This window comes from Gasterosteus aculeatus, chromosome 18 (assembly GCF_964276395.1).
Source record: "Gasterosteus aculeatus chromosome 18, fGasAcu3.hap1.1, whole genome shotgun sequence".
NCBI lineage: Eukaryota > Metazoa > Chordata > Actinopteri > Perciformes > Gasterosteidae > Gasterosteus > Gasterosteus aculeatus.
The window spans coordinates 12,123,740-12,147,857 of NC_135706.1; the positions used below are offsets into that span (position 1 = coordinate 12,123,740).

The 24,118-nt window shown below is 44.7% G+C and overlaps 2 protein-coding genes across 2 annotated transcripts in view; one reads left to right on the plus strand and one right to left on the minus strand.

The window, feature by feature from the left end:
* The window catches only part of nbas (NBAS subunit of NRZ tethering complex), a 107,393-nt gene extending 89,627 nt beyond the window's left edge, over positions 1-17,766 (minus strand). Inside the window, exons 1-17 of the mRNA XM_078093309.1 lie at positions 17,455-17,766; positions 17,060-17,111; positions 16,800-16,836; positions 15,602-15,679; positions 15,030-15,077; positions 14,037-14,080; positions 11,352-11,485; positions 10,485-10,618; positions 8,676-8,774; positions 6,912-7,050; positions 6,736-6,801; positions 6,493-6,621; positions 6,104-6,167; positions 5,403-5,596; positions 3,868-4,134; positions 455-580; positions 16-167 (exon numbers count right to left, since the gene is read on the minus strand). Of these exons, the coding sequence (XP_077949435.1) occupies positions 16-167; positions 455-580; positions 3,868-4,134; positions 5,403-5,596; positions 6,104-6,167; positions 6,493-6,621; positions 6,736-6,801; positions 6,912-7,050; positions 8,676-8,774; positions 10,485-10,618; positions 11,352-11,485; positions 14,037-14,080; positions 15,030-15,077; positions 15,602-15,679; positions 16,800-16,836; positions 17,060-17,111; positions 17,455-17,547 (1,856 nt within the window). The 5' untranslated portion in view covers positions 17,548-17,766. The remainder of the gene's footprint in view (positions 1-15; positions 168-454; positions 581-3,867; positions 4,135-5,402; positions 5,597-6,103; positions 6,168-6,492; positions 6,622-6,735; positions 6,802-6,911; positions 7,051-8,675; positions 8,775-10,484; positions 10,619-11,351; positions 11,486-14,036; positions 14,081-15,029; positions 15,078-15,601; positions 15,680-16,799; positions 16,837-17,059; positions 17,112-17,454) is intronic.
* A 12-nt stretch (positions 17,767-17,778) lies between these two features.
* Positions 17,779-23,878, plus strand: ddx1 (DEAD (Asp-Glu-Ala-Asp) box helicase 1). The gene is made up of 26 exons (XM_040160284.2): positions 17,779-17,883; positions 18,000-18,051; positions 18,180-18,243; positions 18,330-18,359; positions 18,471-18,567; positions 18,765-18,812; positions 18,907-18,990; positions 19,148-19,231; positions 19,347-19,423; positions 19,519-19,591; positions 19,696-19,772; positions 19,860-19,974; positions 20,226-20,364; positions 20,608-20,668; positions 20,799-20,897; positions 21,041-21,130; positions 21,314-21,502; positions 21,680-21,731; positions 21,836-21,982; positions 22,106-22,197; positions 22,281-22,353; positions 22,503-22,575; positions 22,758-22,800; positions 22,895-22,990; positions 23,218-23,338; positions 23,448-23,878. Exons 1-26 carry the CDS (start codon positions 17,868-17,870, stop codon positions 23,576-23,578), a joined length of 2,223 nt encoding a protein of 740 aa, XP_040016218.1. The 5' UTR covers positions 17,779-17,867; the 3' UTR covers positions 23,579-23,878.
* The last annotated feature ends 240 nt before the right edge of the window (positions 23,879-24,118 follow it).

The following is a 24,118-nucleotide window of genomic DNA, read 5'->3' on the forward strand; positions in this document are numbered from 1 at the left end:
GGTGCACGCGCCCACCTGCCGCCGTCTTCCCTGTTTCCTATCGCTATGAGGGCCTCCAGGTCGGTTCCCTTCAGGCCGTACTGCAGCAGCTCTTTGGTCGCGTCGACGTTCTCGGGGACCCGCTCCACGCACTCGTGCAGCACCCAGGAGCGCTTGCAGATCTTGCTCTGTGTGGGATGCGGGCAACGCAAGGAGAAGGAATGATTTCGGAAGAAGTGGCGGGACGAAATGAGATGGAGAATTTGGAGGATATGGTGTGAAAATTTGCAACAAATTGGGAAAAATTATGCGTGAAATAAGAGCAAGTGGGCTGTGTGTGATTCCCCCTTCTTGCCAACACACACATACAGTACATTTCCTACCAGGCATCTAATATACTGTGATAAATGCCAGTTTGGATCCATTCCTCCTCCTTTCCTGACATGTATCCATCCTAATGTCTTGTGTCTCTTACCAGATAATCTTGTATGGATGCGATGCTGACGGTACTCTTCCTCCACTGCCGCTGGTAGACCAGGTCAGAATCCAGATTGTACGCTTGAGCCAGAGACAAGGCTTCACCGTACTCCTCGTTGTCTATCTGTGGGATCAACAAAAACGCACACAATCAACACATTATGACGGCATGATCTATCAGAAAAGAAGTGAAGGTGAACATTAATTAGTCTTTCAGATTCGCCATATGACAGAATCATCTTTTTGAACTCTAATTAAGAAATTATTTTATTTTCTGATGTAACATTTAGGTTGGGTTATAGCTGAATAACAGATTTCCACATCAGTTTGATTCCTTCCCTGTTCTGTGTGGTACTTCACGTTTTATATTATCCCAAGGGTACCCCACTGATTAAATCTTCATCTACAAAGGATTGAATTTATAAAAGGCAAAAAAAAAAATAGCAAGAATAAAGTTCATGGCCCGGTTTCCGTCCCGCACGGACCATTTCGAATGAAGCTATGGCACCAAAATTCTGAGTACGAAATCTGGATACTCAGACGCTGAATGGGAACGGCTCTGACGTGCAGAGTTCAATCTGTGTGCCGGTGTGCAATGTGACGCAGCGCGGACGGGGGCTGCTACAGAGGGATAAGCCAAGGGGAACGGTTCATTTGGGGCTGTTTGAAGAGTATCAAAAGGACAGTGGGAGGAAAAACCTGAAGGGAGTCAGATATCGGGGCTTGCATAAGAGAACGGTACCAGTCACTTTCACACTGGCATCGGGTCGGTAACCGGTGACTCAGGTATTGCCATCGGTATCTGGACTGAAGACTTGTCTATCATACCTTCAATTGACAATATACGATCTGATTATAGCATCGATCGCTTGCTCAAATGTTTCCCAGTAGCATCAGACATAGAATTAAAATAAGTTGATAGCAGGTATTTGGTTATAAAGAAAAGTAGTGGATACTTTTGGTGGATAAAATGCTTAACATGATAAACGCACTTGTGATTATAATGTATATGCTAATATTAGCAAACAACACAAATCCCCGCACAGAGAATAGCTGCTTGTTACCATATTTATTGATTTTGTAGCCGCAGTAGTAGTTGCTTTTGTCATTATTATTATTAAATTGGCCTGCCTCAGATGTTTTTCTACAATACTGCTGAACCAGGTTTTGTGTCCCGTCAATGTCTCGCAAAATGATTTGATCCAACAACATCATAACATCTCAGTTTATACCGGCCCACACATTGCGTGCAAGAACACTGACACACACACACACACACGCACGCACACAGACACACACACACATTATCCATCTCTTTCTGTGTGTGGGAGTATAAAGAGACACATTAGCCAGACTGTGGTTCCTTGAGGGCACTAAGAACCCCACACAGTTAAACCTCTCGCAGGAGGACATCAAACACGGCTTGCTTCTCTCTGGATTCAGCTAATAAAACTGTTAGCAGCCCTGCCAGTGAGCTACTCGCGCAGGCAGGGTTACGCCACCGAACGCATCATCACCCTCCTAAACGCATGAAGGAAATAACTCGAAATCACTCAATGTGGTCCGTTCGCAGTCAGCGGGACTATAAACCTCAGCCGAGGTAAATCTCCGAGGAGCGATCGGGTCATTTGGATTTCTGTGAGTGGGTTTGAAAGCGGAAATGTCAAACTGTTCAAATATAACACAGGCAATACGCTGGCACGGACACTCGCAACAGCTGAATTGAATATGCATGCGCAGGCATACACAAACATAAAGACGATGCCGACACCCTTCCTCCTCTACGCTCACACGCCGACATGTGAACGAAAACTAAAACATTTTCGCCAGGCGAGCAGCAGCTGGGGAAGTGCTGTGCCGGCTACCAAGTGTTGCAAAGAGATAATAATGATATATTACTTTGTAACTCTCCACTGGTGGGATTGATGGCGATGACTAATGGCATCTAATGATGATGACAGTGATGAAGAAGGAAGCGGATGACGGGCCATAAAGATGACTGATGAAGCACGCTGAAACGCGGGCCCGCTGAGAGAAGATATTGTGCTTCATGACGGAGCGTGTTGTTGTCTTTGCTGCAATTTGTAGCGAGGAGCAACAACAGCCATATTTCTAATGCGGCAATTAGCATTTCAGAGAAACCCCCGGGACTGAGAAACAGCCTCAAAGCGGACTGAACATCTTGCTTGGTTTTCTTTTCTCATCAACAGCATTCTGGAGCTGAGCCAACAAAACAATGGCACTTCAAATGACTGGCACCGGGTTAACTTTGTCAGAAACCAATTTTGCAGATCAGCCAGTTATAATTCAGTCAGTGACCACACAGATCCGTGTGACGTCCTTCAGCTGCCGCTAAATCAAGCTGCCAAACGAAACAAAGACTTTCATGGTAAGTGTGATATCCACCGTTGAAGACAATCAACCATTGATCTTAAAAAAAAAAGATTAATGGCATTACAGTGAGTCACAACTGGCTGAATCACTTTGCGTGTGATAAAGGCCTTACAAAAGGGGTAGTTTAATTAGGAATGGAGTATCTTTGAAATATTTAATAGGCAATATCAATTTCTTCGCCGAAATGAATTCATAACACCGTGTGAGCCCGAGAAATGCACATTAGCTCTGGAAATTGCTTGTTTGAATTGCTAAGCTAAAGAACATTCAAATCCCAACATCAAGGCACGAGCACTTTCTCTCATAAGCACATGCGGTTTTTGTTGTGTGGGCCCCCCCATCAGTGAGCAAACAGTAACTCAGAATGAAATAAGCTACCTCATGCTACCAATCACGCATCCTATTGGACCTACTTGTCAAATAAAAGTACCTTTCCCGACAGGTCATAACAATGATGTTAAAGTTATGAAATATGAACACTATGATGGGACTTCTGCACAATGTCGCTGAGCACCTCAGCAACCAACCAACAGGCTGTTCATTAAAATCCCTGAGGCTGACGCCGGTGGCTCTGCGGGGCTCTAATTGGGCACAGGAAACGTTACCACGCTAAAGACATTCTAATTAGTGCGACGCACAATGCAGAGCTAAGGCCGATGGGAATGTCGTTAGGTCTGAGGGGTCATCGGTCATTCAAAAGAAATGTGGAATGACCCGATGTTGGTGCTAGACGATGATTACAGTTCATCCTGTAAGGAGCATGAATGCGATCGATCAGATGGTCCATTTCAGTCTGGACCACAGAGGTGACCCAGAGTGGCTGTGCTTTAAAGTTAACTTTGCCCTGCGAAACATTTCACAGGCCTAAATCACGCTTGTCCCCGTGCAAAAAGAAAAAACACAGACAACGTTGAACCGCGGGGGCTCATTATTCTCCCTTTATCTGAGACTGCACTTTTCAAGACTCCATTCAGTGCTTAAAGAAAAAGGAATTAATGCGCTCATTTAGCAGCCTACCTTCCTCTGGTACAGCTCCTCTGGCGTGGTGGACCTCAAGCTGACCAGGCGGTAGTTCTTGATGACGGTGCGGGGGCGCTTGCGCGGCGGGGCGAAGCGCTCCATCTCCGTCACGTAGTACAGGCCCTGCTTGATGTAGCCGAAGTAGCGGGCTTTGGCCGAGGACTCCTCGTCGGAGTCAGAGTCCCCGCCGTCGTCCCCCTCCTCGTCCTCGCCGCTCAGGTTGCTCTCCAGGCGGCCACGCTTCTGGGCCAGCTTCACCTCGCACTGCGCGGGAAAATAAAAGCGTTAGGAACGGGAGGGGAAGTTGTCCGGTTGTCTCTGTACATAAAAATAGATCTGTGTTAATGGCCGAAATCATAAAGCGAGGGCTGCAAAACCAAAGGAGGCCCATTTTGCCGATAATTGAGACGGAGGCAGATTTAAAGGCCTCGCCATGAAGGACTTTCCGGTGCCGGGAGTGGACTCCTTCTTCTTCTTCTTCTTCTTCTGCATGGAATGACATGCAGCACACTTCACATCTAGCTGTGCTTCAGCTGGGAAACGCAATTACTTTAACGCTGTCATGCCAGAGCAGCGCGCTGCCCACAACACAAAACAACACAAGGTCAAGCTGCTCGCTCAACAAGAAAAAAAGAAAAGGAAGAAAATCGAAATCAAAGCTGTCCGTAGTACTTTCTCCAACTTGTCTTGTTTTGCCTTAATCAATGAGGAGCCGAGGCTGCTCGCACAGTGCTCCACTCATACACCACTCCAGATGTGGCACACGGTACCATCCAGGACAGCTCACATTATCAGTCTGTGGAGGCAAAGCCTCCCCCCCCCCCATGCTCAAGGTCACTTTAACACACGCAGAGCTTCAGCTTTGGATACACCCCTCCCCTCTCTATGCTGAAGCAGGCTGATGAAACCTTTCCAAAATGTTGGCTGGTAAAGAAATATCTTTTTTTTCTGTCTCTTAATGCAATCAAGGCAAAAAAGAAAAAGGGGAGGGATGAAATCAAAGTGGAGGGTGATCAGGCATTATGGTCTTTGTAGTGGAATAAGGAGATAGAGAGATACATTTCATCACACACTTTGAACCAGTGCGCACACACACACACACACACACACACACACACACACACACACACACACACACACACACACGTGACGCTACAGCATTCTCAAACTCGGGTAATCCTAAAAGATCAAAATTGTATTGGTCTGAAAGAACAAATTGTCCTTTTGGGGGAATCCCATCTGCTAAAAGTACAAAGGATCAGAAACAGTGTGCTCAAAAGAACTTAATTTCACATCTCTAATAATTAAAACAAATAACTGACATCCCCAAAACAGACGGGTGACCCGTTTCAGCTCTGCACCTCCCTGATCCGAAAAAACAAATTGTGAAATTATTGAAAAAAATAAATCTGTAATAATCTTTTTAAAGCCCTGAAGATCTAAGATGTGTAAACTTCTCCCATACAGTCACGCGTGCTCTTGTAAAATGACTCGGTGTACCGGACCACACATTCCGCTGTCGTCACATCTACCTCCAGGCTGAGGAAGCCCCCGTCGTGTGCCGCGGTGACTCGGGGCGAGGGCTCGAACCATTCACAGGATTTCCCCAGCAGGTTGCGCAGCGTCCTGACGGAGGACACGGTGACGGAGCCGGAGCAACGAGCCAGAATCAACACGATGTCGCTCCACCAGTTCACATCCACCAGCGGGTAGTACTGCTCCTTATCTGGGACAGGTGAAGGAGAGAATTACATTTCACAGATGACGTTAGACCAGTCAATCCGGATCTGCATTGAAACTTTCCTGCACTCTTTTCTTCATTAACTTTTTGGAAATCGGCTTCCTTCGCGGAGACATATTTACACTTGTGGACGTATTCATGACTTGTCACGCGTTCGATGTAGACGCACGTAGGCTATTGCTTACACGAGCTGTCGCTGCTGTCACGACTGCCCCAAAACTGTCAAACAAAAAGACTGTAAAGCCACATATTAAAAAAAAGAAACCGCAAATACGTATAGATGCAACTACATAAAAACCCACAATCCTGTGCATGGAAACTGTGAAGGAGGGAGATATTCTTTGGCCTTGGCAGACGCTGCACGGTTATATGTGTAAAAGACTGTATAATTCAGAGCATAAGACATGTCGAAAGATCATTAAATTGTATCCAGCGTGCACTGCTGTGTGAGCAACAAAGTCGGTTCTATTCGGCCCTACGGGGATAAACTACCTTTTATTTTCTTCCTTCTCTCCAGCGAGGTCTTCCACTCCGGGTTGATCTCCTCAAATCCTGGCTGCGGGGAGGACCGGAAGGATGAAAGGACATAAGAGGAAAGGGAGGAGAAGAAGTAGATGGGGTGAGAAATGAATCTGCTAACCCTGTTTACACTTACAGAACACACACACACACACACACACACACACACAGTTGGTGTGTCAGCTCAGACCGAGCGACGAAGAACAACATAAACATTCTGCAAATATAACTTCTCTCTAAGCCGCCTTACTCAATGTGCGCGCAAATATCCGATCCTTCGCTCCACACACACACACACACACACACACACACACACACACACACACACACACACACACACACACACACACACACACACACACCTGTTGGTCCTGGCTCCATGCGGCCCTCTGTTTGAGGGAGGGGACGTCCCAGAGAGACAGGCGACCAGAGAAGTGGATGACAGCCAGCAGGGTGCCGTCGGGGCTCAGGCTCATGCGGAACACACCGTCCTGGACACCACAAATGGGCACAAACACACATTTTTGGGCCACATTCTTTGAGAGCGTGAGCTCTTAATTGGTTAATTGTTATTGAGGAGGACGGTGAGAAGAGAGCTGCGGTACCTTTTCATCTCCCTGCCTGGAAAACAATCTGAAGCTCGGGATCTTAAAGAAACCTCTCTTCTGATTCTAAGACACAAAGAGGGAATGTCAATAGTTAGTGTGTGTGTGTGTGTGTGTGTGTGTGTGTGTGTGTGTACACATGAAAAACTTGTGCATGAACATGCGTGTAGTCCCACCGCTCTGACGTCGTCCTCATAGCCGGTGACCTGCTTGTAGTGTGGCGAGCCTGAGAGAGCCCTCCAGGCTGTGATCCCGTAGCAGGAGGCCTTTGACGTACAGTCATCCCCCGACTCACAGCCTCCCACCAGCAGCAATCTGACAAGCGCGCACGCGCACACACACACACACACACACACACACACACACACGATAAGAACCTCTATTATTGTGCCCTTCACAAAACTATTTGCATGGCATAACAAAGACAGCGAATTAAGACGGTCCTTGCGATGTCTTTCTTCGGCCTGATTTACAGCCGAGGTATTCGTTAGTATTTAGACTCCTGATCCAGCTGGTTTAAAAAAAGTTATCCTACGAGGGTAAAACGTTTGGCTGGAATCAATAGTTTGAAAACACAAACAATACCACAATGACTACAGGGATTTGTGGATCTCTGTTTGCGGTGAAACAGGACAGATGCGACAACGGTCAGGAACCCGGGGATGAGGCGTGGATGGAGCAGTGATGTCCAGCTCAACACTGCCCCCTGGTGCAGAGAACTTAGACATTAAGTAAGGGGTGAGAGCCAAGAGTATATAAACTAACAGGATAGTCGATGCATTATTATGGCAGCTAATGACTCAAAGCCACCTTTACTGGTTACTGGGATACATACGGTCTCATTAAATCAGATGCGAGGAGACTTCTCGCATCCCTGGTGCAAATCTGCATATTCTTTTCATACATGTCGTATACCAACTCTGTGATCCTAATAATGAAAAGATCATAATGCCTAACTGCACATCTGGAAACATGAGTCAGAGTATATTTGTAATCTCATCTTTGCGCCACTTTATTTCAAACGCACTGCCTCCTTGATCCTGAACGTGTTCTATCTCCTTCATTATGCATACATCTTCGGCGGCTGAAAGTATTTTTTCATATCCTCACCTTGCCTTTTCTCTCTATCCTTTTCTTTCTGAGCCTGACCCAGTTTTCTCACAGGGATCATTAAAGTTTCATCTCATCTATCAGTTGGCAAACACTGACAGTAGCTGCCAGAATCCATTGAGCTGCCGAACCAAGCTTCACCGGCCAAACTAAATCTGGTCTGCGCAGACCGGGGGAACGTGGTGAAAAACAGTAAGGTCACGGAAGTGAGCAAGACAAAGTTAGCCGAAACCTCCCAATGCTGCGTGGTGAGGAGGGCCGACGGCCATATTCCATTCCTGTGGGTTCTGCATTAAAGTCTGTGGTTCATTTATTCCCGATTAAGCGAGATGGTCCCATTCCAAAATATAACAACTCATGCCCGTGCAGAAGGTCTAAATGCATTTCTGTTTTCTTTTGTCATCAACTGATGTTACATTTTTTATTATGTGTTCTTAATGTGTGCTTTAACTGTATAACCTTTCTGTAAACCAAACTTTATTTTATGGTCAAAAAAGGTTTTGCATAAAGTTTTAATGCAGTAAATTCTATATTTAGAATCCAAAGCATATTGTAGACATGCTGGTGTTTAGTGATGAAAGCCTTTGCAATCACATGGCTATTTTTAAATCCAAATATTTAAGATGTGCAAGGCATCATGTACCATCATCCTTATCATCCTACGGAAGTAAGCTCGAACTGTGGAGGCCACGTGAAAATGAATTCACGGAGGGCGTCAAGTGAAAGCTACGGCCGTTGATTAGGCTGCCACTGATAGATTAAGAGTTGAAATATAAATCTTTCAAAATATTTGAACTATATTCTTCGAGCACGTGTTGGATTTAACTTACCGGTGGCCAGGGTGGTAAATAGCCGAGGTGATCCCGTGAGAGTGGTGTGCAGAGAAACTGAAGCTGTGGTTCTCTTGGAAGTTCTGATTGGTTCCCACGCTGAGAGAGGGATAAGATAATCACAGGACAATGTCACCTATGATTTGATGCCGGCGCACAAACAATCAAAACATGGACACCCATGTGCAAAATGTTAATGGTACGACAAAGAAGATGACAGAGCAATTTAAATCTCAGCTGCAATTAAAATGACACATGGCAAAATGTATAATCTAATTTAAGTGGGCAATCTAAATTAGATTGGTGCTGGATGAGATGCCATGTCATTTGTGGGACGTCTCTCAGTGGGGAAAAGTGCAATGTAAACTGCACAGAGAAGAAGGGAAAAGGGAGGTGAATAACATGAATGGGGGGAGAGAAAGGGCACAAACAGTTTAACTTCCTCTGGAAGGTCAGGTGTTTATGCCTCGGTAAGTTGTGTGTGTGTCTGTGTGGGCGTGTGTGTCAGTGTGTGCGTGTGTGTGTGCTGGCGCAGCGCAAAAGAGAGCGAGAGAAAGAGGGGCTAAGAATAACAGATGACTTTCTGTCATGGCTCAGCTTTAATTCTGAAATTGTAATTTAATCTAATATAGAAAGTTTGAGTGAAAATATTGGAATGCGGCCGTATGAGGAGGAAGAGAGTGAGGAGGAGGAGTAGTGAGTGGGAAATCCTAAAAGGAGCAAATGTCTCCCAAACCTTAATTAGCTCTTCACACATGTGCACACGCAGTGACACCCTGATGGCTTCAAAAAAGCACCATTTATCTGCCTCTAATAGGAAAGCAAAAGCGTGCTTTCCTCCGATCGCAATTGCCACCAAGCACACCGTGTGCACAATGTCGCCGGATCGAGATTCAACACACACATGCAGTTTCATCCTGTGTGTTTGCGTGTCAGTGCACCGAGCCTCGCAATGACAGCAGCAATCATACTGAGTGAAATGAGAAACCTCAGAAATAATGGCGTATTAAATAATGCTTTATCAGAGGGAGGTTGTGGGGCAGTCATGAGGAAACCACACACGCTAACTCTCGCTGATTTCATGCACGCACTAAAGGGTGGAGCGAGTCCAATGGCATTAATCAAATGATTCAAAATGTGCATGGGGATTAGCAAGGAGGGAAATTGGTATGCATCCCTCCGACTAATGTGTCCATGTAGACAAGCATAGGGCATTCAATTTCACCACAAATAGGCTGCAATGTCATTTAAAAGGTTACAGTGTACAGTACATGCATTTAGATTAAATGGTAATAAAGAAACTTTGAAAAGCTACAGCTAGGGGACAAGGGGGCAGCTACAAAAGAAAGATATCGGCGTGGTACCTGCTGATCATTTGCATTTGAAAAGGTTTAAAATGGCTTAAATACTGAAAAGGTTTAAATTCTAGATGAAGCCAAATAACTGAAAACTTAAAGATGATATCAAATATGTGTCAGCTGAAGTTGAAGCGCTGTTAAAGTCAACCACAATAACAGATTAAAGGCAAAGAATGAATGACCTGAAGGGGCTCATAGTGTCAGTCGAAGAGGGAGCATCAGGGGACGTCGAAATGTCAATTGAAGACTCAGGTGATCACAGTGCAGATGTAAGAGAGAGTCAGGATTTTTTTTTCTACAAACCAGACCATTGCAATATATTTTTGTGGGGGTTCTAATCGGAAACAATGCTGGACGGAAGAAACCGTTGCAGGTTGTTTGTTCCTCTTAGGATATTGTGACTAACAGGAAGGTGCTTTTGGTGTGGTAGTCACGTGGTTTCCTTACTCACCTGACCAGGTAACTCTTGAGTCCGCCTCCGCATGTGATAACGAGCAGCTCGGCTGACCACTGGGCGCTAACCGCGTACTCCAGGAAGATCAGGCCCGCCGCGGCGCAGCTGAAATCCCCGGGGAAGCTCACCGCCTGGAGCGACACAAAGAGACAGGTTCAGCGGCAGCGGGAAAAGTACCGGCGGTGGATGGAAACGTGTAATTATCCATCAGTCTGTGGCCCCGCCACGACTAACAAGAAAGACACTACACATCAGCGGCAAGTGTTAAAGGACATGAAACAGTGAGAAAAAGATTAAGGAGGAAAATGCCGGGACAGGGGAGGCAGTGAACAAAAGATAAGAGACAGGAAGTGAACGAAAGACGGGGAGAAGGTAGAAACAAATCATACAGGCATACTTTCTGTCAGGTTTTTGTTTTTTTCCTTTTTCTCCTTGTTTCCTTCAGAGACAGCAGCAAGTCACCGGTGTGTGCACTTAACAGCAACAAACAGGGGGAACGGGGGGAGACGGGGGTGTGCAGACACACATACTGTAGATCCACAACAAAGCAGACGTGCACTAAAGGAACAAAGTTCACCCACTTGGGAGTCGGGTGGAGGGCCTGCGCTCGTTGCCTCTGACACGGTGGGTAGAGGAGCGGCAGGAGTGATGGATAGAGATAGAGGAATGACAGACGGACGCCGTTAAGGAGAAGGGGGAGAAGGCGGGGGGGGGAGGGGTAGACAAGCAAGGAATGCTCGAGGAGGCTGAGGAGCATTTGCACGCGAGCAAACCAAACATTTTAGACACGGAGGAGAGCGTGAAGGGGGAAAGGAGGGGTGGGGTCATCCGATGAGGTCACAGAGGAGGGAGCGGCGCGGTTACCGGCGGCATGACGAAGAGTTCGCCGCCCGTGAGGTCGAAGAGGCGCACGGTGCCGGTGCTGTCGGCGTAGGCCAGCAGGGCGCAGTCGTGGCTCCACGCCGCCCTCCGCCACTGCGGGTTCGGATCCTTCGGCACTGCGGCAGACAAGAAAAAAAAAAAAAAAAGACGGAAGACTTTGAAAGGTCAAACAGACACAGAACAGGAAGCCGAGGATTTAAAGCAGACGAGACGTCCCCGGCGCTCCGTGGCGTCCCGGTGATGAGCACGGATGGGAGAAGAAGGATGAAGCTAAAGCCATACAGCGACACAATGTGTCTAAGGACCTATGCAATTCATCGCTGGGACACCGAGGGCAATACGTCTCAATGATGGTCTCTCAAAAGACGCGGGCGTCCGCTCGCGGTGAGAGGACGTGGTAAAAAGGTGGGAGAGAGTAACGGATGGGCGGAGAGGATGGGGGAGGAGAACAGAGATCATAAATCCAGCTTGTATTGATGTATAGGCTACTGTTTTACCAATCTGCTGGCTCAGCAGGGCCGTGAATGTAACCATATCGCTGTGATAAAGCACACGTGTCGTACTTCCCCTCTGACGGAAGAGCTTAGGTGGTCTGGCAGGCCTCCGATTCCAGATCCGTTTCAATTATGAAGCGTCAGGCACTATGTGTGTGGAGGGGGGGGAACAGGGTGACCCTTTTTCTGTGTATTGTGCGGAGCCCATTCGAGTATTTGAGTAGAAAACCGCACAACTTTCAGCACAGACATCTGCATGGACAGAGGACAGCGTGGGACATAATAGGGCCGCACGTGCGCCGCGTCTGCTGAGCCATAAAGTTATGAAGAGGGACGTTGATATCAAATCACGCCGCTGTCGGCGTTTATTGTATTGAATTTCCTGGCTGAGCAACGCCGCCACAACCCCTGGTGGGCAATACAGCAAACGAACGGAGGCGTCGGATATTGTATGACTAGAATTTTAAATGAAGAACAAAAAGGGAGAAGTGGGAGGCGAGACAGGCATAGAGAGGGGGGAGGGGAGGAAATAATGAATACGGCACCCACTGAGAGAAATAATGGCTTCCAAAATTGGAAGGCCTAAGTATCAGACAGCACCTCGGGAAGTCGGCGATTTAACACACCTGTGAGACTCCGGGCTGAGGAGGCGCCGACACGAACATGGGGGCATTATGAGATTCAGAGGAGCCGAGCGTCTCCTCTGATCCCGTCTTTTGCTTCCTTTTTTGTATTTTTTCATTTCACTCTCACACTGCCTCTCTTCTTATCTCGGCCAAATTATAAATTGTATACATTGGGTTGTTCTATGGCTGAAAGGGCTCCATTTCCACATAGATGGGGAGGTTTTTTTGGAGCGCAGGAAGATTGGATGCTACTGTACATCACATAGTGATTGTGGGGCCCTGAATTTGGGGAGAATTCCATCCTACGACCCAACAGAAGCCCTTTATCTAAAGCCCCACGGACGCATTTATCAGAACGTTTGTGAATTATGTACGGAGGCGGGAGACAACCGCACTGTAACAAGAGCAGAGAGGGAAGGGGGAGGGATGCACAGGTAAGGATGAACCCAGCGCGCCAGGAGATGCATACGCACAAAGCGCTCGCACAAGCGAAGAAAAGCATTTAACACACGCCCATGCAAGCCCCTTCATTAAAAGAAAATGCCATTAAAAGGCGGGATCGCGGCAAAATCCATTAGGACAAATCTCCGTGAAATGAAATGAAGTAAAAGGAAAATGAAACGGAGATGGAGGCCCGGGGAGGAAGGGGGGGGGCTACTGCTATCCGGCACTGTGAGCCATTAGAACAACAACGTCACCGCGACGACGGCTAGCCGGGGAACAAGAAATATTACTCAACAAATATGGCGTGACAAAGACTGACTAGATGGTGAAAAGGGGGACACAGAGAGAGGTTCCAACGTGGCGCATCTGTTGCACATTTCCAAACCCCTTTTAATTGATATTTCTGGCAAGCCGGGGGCAGCACAACAAGCTGTTCACACAACATTTGCATAATAATATCACCGTATAAAGTTGTTATGGTTAGCATGTCAACTACAATTAACCATTGAGGAGTCACAGAGCAACACAATCCATCATTTGGAGTCCGATGAATAGAAATTCTACACACGGTGGCTCCAAAGTGGTGCATCTGTTGTTACAGGTCAATCTCCTTTTAGCTCGGTTTTGTTCTCCGCCCACACAGGAAAATATGTGGCTCTTTAGCTGCTAAACACTGTGGTCCCCAGACACGAGCTACGTACCAGCGGTGGCTGTGTGGCCTTCGGGGCTGGGCGGGTAGTGTACAGATTGGTATATCATGGCTTTTTGTAGGAAATAATGTGATTGATTAATGCAGCTTGAAGAGAAAACAAAGCTATAATGGACCAACATTTCACTGTGTGTCCCTCCTTCTGTATTATGCTTTTAACATTTCTAAACTTGTAGAAATCCAGGGCCTACCACTAAAAGCAGCAGGACATTTTAACAGCTAATTCGAACAACGGAGCCGATATATTTTGATCAACCACTACAGGAGGAGTATCATCTGTGTTTCTGATCTCAGACAAACACCCACACACACAACTGTACAGACTGCAAATTAAGTTTAAAATAAATAATGAACGTAATACGATTAATAAGAAAAAGGACGGGCAAGGTCTTACCTTGGCACTTGCCAATAACAGAGCCAAAGTCATCTCTCACAGACCTGAGGAGCAAACACAGGACAGGTGAAAAAGCCGTACATCGCACCCAAGGGTGCGACCACACGCACTCCGTCGCCATATACGACCGGTTATATGGGTAGGATGTAATCGCCACTGATCGTAGCTCAATGGATGTTGAGAGCAGACTCTTTCACAGAGCCCAGCGGACGAGGCCTTGAGCTGACTTAACACCCACTCGCACCAACAGATGCCATAAAGCAAGGCCATAAAACACGCTGTGTTTAAACAGCAGTGGAGCAAACGAAGGCGATATCAAGCTGAGGCGTGCGCGGGGAGACCTGATTGCCTTCGATTTAAACGGCGCGACCACAACACAATTTGGAGTGTGGTGAATGAGAACAATGAATAAGACACGCTCTGGGTTTTTTCGCATATCGGTATCTGCATGAACATTACTTCCGATTACACAGAGGAGTCGATGGGGAAAACAAGTCCTTTCAGCCAACGCTTCGCAGTAGTTAAATTCGCCTCTTGTCAGTCTCGGGAGAGCGCGGCGTATTCGCTGCATTGCTATTAGTTTTCTTTTCAATTCCTGCTCCGTTTAAAGTGTTACTTTGTGTCAATGGCGCAGATTGCAGAGTGAGCACATTTTCTCTGTGCAAAAGGGAAATTGGATTTGTGTCTGAAAATAATTACAACCACTCAAAATGAGCACAAGCATACCAAAGCGTGTGTATGCTTTGGTCTCTTGTTCTATACCGCGCGCACACACACACACACACACAAACAAATGAAAACATTTAGGCAGCGCTTGTGCTTTCATTTCAAGGATTTGCTAAATTGACAGATATTTTTACAATGACCGATTCATTTTTTCATTAATTAGTTACAGGCTGAGAATGCAGCTCTTTCAAAAAAATGATGCTCTCTATTACTCAATACACACAAAACGCCTCAAATAGCTAACAGCAAAAAGAATTCAATAATTACCTAATCTCCACACACTGGTCCTGAACAACAGCCAACAGTTTGCCGTTGCTGTGGAGAGAAGAAGAGAAAGACAGAAAAAGGAGAGAGAAGATATTGATATTTGATATTTTGAAATGAAGACCATCTAGAGTGATTTAGGAAAATACGAGTGTGTGATGGCGGGCCGGTTTGGATGGGAGATTAGGTGTGGAATAAGACGTTGGATGGCTTAAATCGAGGAGAAACAAGTATTATCGCGAGCGTTAACCACAGCGGAGATACTTTCAGGGGGAATTAAATGAGAGATGAACATTCAAGGGGATACAGAAACGAAAGGGATCAAGGATCAAGCACATCAAACTAATGGACATTGGCGGCCTCATTTGGCTGCGCTTAACGCCGTCTTACAGTGGGATCGATAGCCAATTAAAAAACAGTCTTTCTATTTGGTTTGTTTGCTGTAATGAGTACAATTAAATGACTGGTTGAGGGGGGAAGCCTGCGGGAGGAAGGCTTAGTGCATGTTGGCAACAAAGCAGCTTGCATTCAGGTATTTGAATCAAAGTGTGCGTGCGTTTGTGTGTGCGCGCCACCTTGCTAGCACCAGCTGCCAGTTGATCTGCTTGTTGGCCAGGCGGAGAAGACCGAGCGGCACAGACGAGCTGGAGGGGCTGAGGTTCACAAAATCCAACAAACACGTTGATCAGTAAATGATAAGTAAAATATCCATGTTAATCAACACAAGTATGAACGGGAGCTGAATTTCATTTCATTAGTTTAAATTCATTGAAATTAAATTTAGTTTCAAGAAATGATTTAATACAATCAAGCTTAAAGGAAAATCCTTTAAATTAAACTACCTTAATTTAGTTACACTAAACATTTGATTAAATTAGATAAGAATGTAATGTATATCAAATTATGTTAGATTAGGAATAATTAGTTAATAATTAAATTAGGTTGCATGAAAAATCAATATAAATTGCATTACATTAAAGGAAAATTATACTCCGTTACAATCAAATCAGTCAAACGTTTGTCACACAATGGGAGGGCAATCAGTCAGATTATTGAGGTGCTAGCTAACAACCTAAGGAGACGATAAGCAGGTCTTGATGCTGCAGCATTACAGAATCTACAGCGGGCCACATCTAGTCATTTGCTAACAGGATGGGCAATAAGAGCAGGGTGAGATAAGTATACATCTTCAATATAGGATAGTGCGTCTATAAAAACAAAGTTATTTCGAGAATTAGAAGTGTTGTCCTACTAGTCTCAGTTGCAAATGATTATGTACAAACTTTCCTTTTAATCTGAGTTAGCAAACAATTGAAAGCCAGAATGGGAATAATCAAGGCCATCATATGATGTAACATGTCATACATCATACACAATTATCTAATTCAAATACCACTTAAAAAACAATGAAAGTTGTTGTTATTAAGGCCAAAAAAACAACAAAAATGCTTTTGGAGAAAGGTTTCCTGTCATATTCATGCTGTACAAAGCAATTATGCCCAAAGCACAATAATTACTGTGTACATTTTTTTTATCTAATATATTTTGATTTTTTTCAAAATCTTTTTCAACCTAATATATCCAGACTTTTTTTAAATACGTTTTTTGACTTAAGATATTTTACCTTATAAAAAAAATATTTTTCAACCTAATTATAGCATTTTTTGACCTAACATATTTCAACATTCTTTTCACCAAAACATGTTTTGGCATAATTGTTTTGGGACTGTGCATGTCAGGGACTCCCGGCACACTATATAGTGATGAACTTACCTGTACCACAAGTAGTGCAGGATTAAGCGGAATGGCCCTGTAGGAAATATATCATATTTAGTAGAAAAATCACAAAGATACTATAAGCTAATTAATTTATCCAGTATAGGCCATACCCCCTCACATCCTAAATAAAGGTCAGGACGTGCCGTTAAGGACAAATAGGACCTGTAAATAAGCCTATTTACCTTGATCTAGTGCCCCCTTTCGGCATACTGGGTATCACAACTAACGTTGGGGTAGACTACAAGTGAACTTACCTGTCACTGCTTTTGCAATAAGTGACGTGTTGCGCTCCTTGTTACCTCGCAACTGCAAACGATAGAAAGTGACATGTTAGCTTAGTTGCGTCGGTGTCTTCGGGTTGACTTTGATGAAAGTATGACAGTTAATGTTAGCTAGTCCATTTAGCTTTCTATATTAAGCAAGTTATGAGGTCCTCACAGATGAAAACAGACGTTAACTTGTATTATAATCAGAAATCATGCTACACCGTATGACAGTGTTAAATAGAGATTCATATGGAAATGTGGCTCTGGTTGTATGCTACGTGGCTTTGAGCGGCACAGTTTTTTGGAGGCCGTTTTTCCAAATAAATTCTCAAGAAAGACCTACACACTGAATTGAAAATGTTTAAAATGGAAGTTTCACAGACCTGAGTGTCGGTCTCTGGCGGCCATTCGGTAATGACGAGTAAATCGTATAAAATGTTCTCATCTTCGCCTTCAATCAGACTTTCTTCAGCCATGTTTACTTGAACAGGCTGTCAAGAACTCTACGGCGAGTATCACTGGACAAAATACACCAGGAACCCGCGTCTGGAGACAAAACCCTGAAGATAGGCTTTTTCGTGGCTTAATATCTACTTACATATTATGATATTAACGTAAACATATGCTTATGTAGCTCAACTCAGCAGTAAAATGGATAGTAAAATATTTAACCTATTTTAGGAATTACTTTACCAACCGGAACCAATGTCATAAGGCTGCTCTGCTGGCGGGCTATCCCAGTTACACTACCCACTTACACGTCACATCCGGTAAAACTGCATTCGCAGCAGCAATAATGGCAGCGTTCTCTGGTAAGAATATAGCTTTATCAACTTCACGTTGACGTCGCAATCGTATTTTACGTAATCTCTAAACTAGTTTTAAAAAAGCTACGTGCTCACTGAATAATATATATTTTGTCCAACAGAAATGGGGGTTATGCCCGAAATCGCGCAGGCTGTGGAAGAGCTGGGCTGGCTGTAAGTCGAGTGGCTTTCTGTAATTACTTTAAAAATACTATCCATATCGCCATATGACGTTATGTCCATATTGTTGTCACCAGTTACAGTTGACAACTAACTTATGTGTTTCAACCATTGGATTTCAGGCTACCTACTGACATCCAGGCCGAGTCCATTCCCCTTATTCTTGGTGGAGGAGATGTACTTATGGTATATTTACTTCTTTGCTTCTGCTTGTCAAAAGAATGTTTGTACGCAGCAGGTTTGACATATATTTTACTCTTCTTTTTTTTCAGGCAGCTGAAACTGGGAGCGGTAAAACCGGCGTAAGTACCTGACATCTACTCAGTTTTAAAGAACTACTGTACCTCCGCAGTTTGCATCAACAACATCAGTCCGAATTACGTAATAAAGTGTGCAATCCTTGTCATCCTCAGGCCTTCACTATCCCTGTGATCCAGATTGTGTATGAGACCCTGAAGGATGAGCAAGAGGGCAAGAGGGGCAGATCCTCCATCAAGACTGGAGGAGCTAGTGAGACCACTTAAATAGTAGTGACTTTGTAGGTTTCAGTCAGTGACTTTTTTTTATACAAGCTCCCGATAACATTGGACAGAGCTCTGGTCCAATATACCTAGTTGGGCCAGTATGATAATACAAATAAATATAACATCAGTGGCTTCTTTCTGCAGACATTTAATCTACCTACTTGTTTCTTTGTTTTTGTTCAGTTTTCAACAACTGGCAGATGAATCCTTATGACCGCAGCGCTGCCTTTGGTACGAGGGTGAAAATGAGCATGGAATGCCACGTTTCAGCTCTGTTATTTGTCATCGCTATTCATTCACACTTTTTCCTTTCATGCCTCTACAGCGATTGGTCCAGATGGTCTGTGCTGCCAGAGCAGGGAGTTTAAAGAGTGGCATGGCTGTCGCTCTACAAAAGGGGTCTCCAAAGGTGTGTAATGCAAGATGTTCAGTAAAAGACAAATACGGATGACATGACAACATACGTGCATTTCACAGAGAACCAAATCATTATTTGATAGACTTGCATTGTATGGATCCTTTTATGTCTTTGCAATTGTTATCTATCCATGTATTTCTGTGTTCAGGGAAGTACTACTATGAGGTGACTTGCCATGATCAGGGTCTGTGTCGCATCGGCTGGTCCACCAGTCAGGCAGCTCTGGACTTGGGTACGCTCCTCTCGGCATCACAATCCCCGCGCTGTATAACAAACCGCTCAAATAAACTGGCTTAATAGAACCTAACCCAATCCGCACACACTTTTTCTTTTTTATTTCTTTCCAGGAACCGATAAGTATGGTTTTGGTTTTGGGGGGACTGGAAAGAAATCCAACAACAAGCAGTTTGACAGCTATGGAGAGGTGAAAATTGAACAGTGAATAGTTTGACATGTAAGCAATTGCGAGGATCCTTTTTTTAAAACATGTGTTCTCTTCGTTGTCTCGCCTGTTTGCAGGAGTTTACCATGCACGACACAATTGGATGCTACTTGGACCTAGACAAGGGACAGATTTCCTTCTCTAAAAACGGTGCCGTCTCAGCAGTTCTCGCTCTCATTATCATAAATACGTAAGACATCTGGGATCGGTTTCACATGGCAACATTTCTCATGTTTCTGGTTCTTGTCTTTCAGGCAACGACCTGGGTACGGCTTTTGAGATCCCTCAAAATGTGCAGAGTCAGCCCTTCTTTGCCTCCTGTGTGCTCAAGGTACTGCATCAAGACAGTGCTACAAAGTAAACAAACGGGTGTGAGAGGTGTATCGTACAAATGGTTCTTTGCTCTTTTGTTTGTCAGAATGCAGAGCTGAAGTTTAACTTTGGAAGTGAAGACTTTAAAAATGCCCCTAAGAGTGGGTTTGTTGCCTTGGTACAGGCGCCAGAGGGCCATGCAGTCAAATCTCCTCAAGCAGGTGTGTGGATGCATCATGTAAATACACTAAATGGCATTGTGAAATAGATATCATACACGTATATACAACAACAGATCATTTCTTCTAAGGCCGGTAATGCATTAGTTATTTTCACAATATTTTACAAAGGTTTAGTGTTTTTTTAAGTTATATTTTTTACCATTACTGATACCTATACATCAATATCGCCAAAGATAGGTGTCACTCGTGTGGTACAGTATTTAATAACTGTCTGATCTGTTTTGGTGCAGGCAGTGCCAAAGTGAGTCAGGCGAAGGCATCGTCGAACGCGCCTAGAGCACTGATCCTGGAGCCATCGAAAGAACTGGCCGAACAAACCCTCAACAATGTCAAGCAGTGTGGGAAATATGTAGATAATCCCAAACTCCGGTATGACGATAGATGTCAGATGTCATCACAGAGGAGATGACCAAATATCGTAAAACCATGAACTGGCATATCCACGTAAAAACAGCAATACTGATCCACAATAAAATCATTCCTGCCGCATTATTACCAGCGCTATTCTTAAATCATTGCATGGGGCTTTTTACTTCTTGGTTTATGCCAGCAGATGGAGCCAGTGCTTAATGTTATTAACCATTGACTAAATATATAAATTTGTCCCTACAGGAACCTCCTGGTGATTGGTGGCGTCCCTGCCAAAGATCAGATGGCTGCTCTGGAACACGGGGTAGGTCCCATGTAATGTCTCCAAACAAACATTCAATTTACTATTAAAAACAGAGTTGAAACGGACATAATTTTCTTTCCATGTTCTCCTCCCCTTTCTTCTTGTTGTTTGTTTTATCTAATAAAATTAGGTTGACATTGTGGTGGGAACGCCTGGAAGACTAGACGACCTTATATCAACTGGGAAGCTCAGTCTTTCCCAAGTCCGCTTTCTAGTCCTGGATGAGTGTGTACGTGCAATATGTCCTGTTGCTTGAAAATGATTGAATGGTTCCCTGCCTGCAAAGTACAAATATACTGTTTTTATTAGCTGCGTTCCATAACATTCCCTAAAGTCACTCGATGTTTGTCTCCTTTCCCGATGTCCCTTTAGGACGGCTTACTGTCCGCAGGCTACACAGACTTTCTCAACAGGATCCATAACCAAATCCCTCAAGTCACTTCTGACGGTAAAAGATTGCAGGTAAAAACGCACGTGTGACAATAAACATTTTAGCGACGACAATCTCGGATCACTTAAAACACATGTATGCACTAAACGACTCCCTCAAATGACAGTCAGAGCGGTCGAGTGCCGGATCAAATCATTGCCGTAAGACAGGGGGAAGTCCACGCGATCAGCGTCCCCTGATGTCTTCTCTTTCAGGTGATCGTCTGTTCAGCCACGCTGCATTCGTTTGACGTAAAGAAGCTGTCTGAGCGCATCATGCACTTTCCCACGTGGGTGGACCTGAAGGGCGAGGACTCCGTCCCTGAGAGCGTCCACCACGTGGTAGTGCCTGTAAATCCGAAGAACGACCGCCTCTGGGAGCGCCTCGCCAAGAACCACATCCGGGTGAGTCCCTCGTGTTGGCCCAAAGACGTGCCATGGCGTGGGGGTCGGGGAGGGAGGGATGCCGCAGGGGTGTGAATTCAAGATTCAACACACTTTTGAGCGCACATGTTGTGGTTTCTCTCCATAGAGATGAATGTGTTGACTAAGCTTTTTTCCGTTTTGATTTGTTTTGGATAGACTGATGAAGTCCATGCCAAAGATAACACCAGACCAGGAGCCAACTCTGCAGGTAAGGGCAGAAAAGAAGCCCAATTTGTTCAATTTTACCCTTGAGTGGGATGCGTTGAACATCGCGAGTGGCGATTGAGAACAAAAAAGTGTGTATTTTTACAGAAATGTGGTCGGAAGCCATCAAGATGCTAAAGGGCGAGTACACTGTTAGGGCCATCAAAGAGCACAAGATGGACCAGGCCATCATCTTCTGCCGCACCAAGATCGACTGTGACAACATGGAGCAGTACTTCATTCAGCAAGGGGGAGGTAGGAGGCGTTTCAAAGTGGGGACACGCCATTGCGCGCACACACTCCTACATGAAGATGACATCATACACGTTCAACTCAGCGGCGGCGTATGAACTGAGTGTTTTTTATTTTAATTTCTAGGTCCAGACAGTAAAAACCACCAGCTCTCCTGTGTCTGTCTCCATGGTGATCGAAAGCCAATTGAGAGAAAGACTAACTTGGAGCGATTCAAGGTAAAAGGACGCTGACTTATGAGTGACCATTTTCCGAATTGGAACCTTTCTCGCAGTTTTTGAAGATCTTCTTGTGCTCTCAGAAAAAAGAAGTGAGGCTCTTGGTCTGCACAGACGTAGCTGCCAGAGGAATTGACGTTCACGGAGTTCCTTATGGTAAATATATTCAATTTCTCGTACACAACATGCATTTCGACATACCGGTACCTTTTCTAATGCTGATTTTATATACAGTGTTCATTGAAAAATGTTGCTTTGCTGTATTTTGTATTTACAAGTCCACTCTCTTTGTCTTTTTTCTCCAGTGATAAACGTCACCCTGCCAGATGAGAAGCAGAACTACGTCCATCGTATTGGAAGAGTTGGAAGAGCGGAGAGGTGAGCATCAACTGTCTGGAAAATAAGTTTGCGGGAAATTTGTATGTTCCTCAGACATTGGGAAATCTTCATTGCAACCTGAAACGTTGACACGATGCACCTTAAAATATCAATGATTTAACCGAAGGACAGAAATATACTCATTGAGTGAAAAATCACCTAATTTCCTTTTTAATGCGCAGGATGGGACTGGCCATCTCCTTGGTCGCTATGGAGAAGGAGAAGGTTGAATGGAAAATAGAAATATGCTGATCATTCATTTTAATCCTGCAGAGTTTTTGAAAAAACAGGCCATACTAAATTTGTTCCATCTGTGCAGGTGTGGTACCACGCTTGCCCAAACCGAGGCAGAGGCTGCTACAACACTCGGCTGAAGGAGGACGGAGGTTGCACCATCTGGTACAACGAGAAAGAGGTGAACAAACTCATGCAAGCAGAGTTGGCTTTTTGAAATGGAAAAGCACCCCCTCGGTTTCGGAGAGTGTGTCTGATGTGAAATCTAATGCATTGATAGAGAAAACCCTTGTGAGCAGTGTGCACACACATTTGTGATACATGCAGTATGTCACAGTATGACGGAATACCCATCGTGGAACTCTGTTCTATTCGTGTCCTTTTCCCCACCCCGCCCTGGCCTCAAAGCTCCTGTCAGATATTGAGGAGCATCTGAAATGCACCATCACCCAGTGTGAGCCAGACATCAAAGTGCCCCTGGATGATTTTGATGGAAAGGTCACCTATGGTCAGCGCAAGAAGTTGGGAGGTATGTGTCCTATACAGTGACATATTTTATATATATTAATGACAATGATATTGATACATATTGCATGGATTGGCTGTTAATTCACCGCCTGTATGTTGCGGTTGCCAAGGTGGTAACTACAAAGGTCACGTGGACGTTCTGGCCCCGACGGTCCAGGAGCTGGCAATCCTCGAGAGAGAAGCTCAGTCATCCTTCCTCCACCTGGGTTACATGCCGAACCAGCTTTTCAGAGCCTTCTGAGCAGAGATCCAGCGAGAGAGAGAATGAAGAAAAAAGATACAAGTCTTTATTCAACCAAGCAGCATTGGGCTGTGTGCTGATCCTAAGGGTCTTTTTTTCCACCCAGGCAAACGTATAGACGCAACTCATGAATGGTTTCCTGTACATAAAATATATATTGTACGGTTTCAAAATGCCAAGTTGTCCCTGGCATCTACCGCTAATCAAAAATCTAATTTTGGGGATTTCATGTTTTTTTTTTCTGATTCTGATATGTTTGAATGAAATATTTAAGTTTAATTAAAGAGTAATTGGCTAAAAGTGTGTCTTTTGTTGAATTCATTGTGTTGGCGTCCCCAAATGCTGGGCTGGGAGTGATGAATCCCTATGATGTATCTATGTCTGATAAATAATGAGCATTGTGCATTGTGGGTTTTCCTGGTTTACCGTAGCTCATTGCTTTGACTTACTTTATCTAAAACTAATTGTGAAAGATACAGCTTTATGTTATCTAAAGCATATAGTCAATATGGTCTTTGAGTCTTTCCAAATTGACAAATA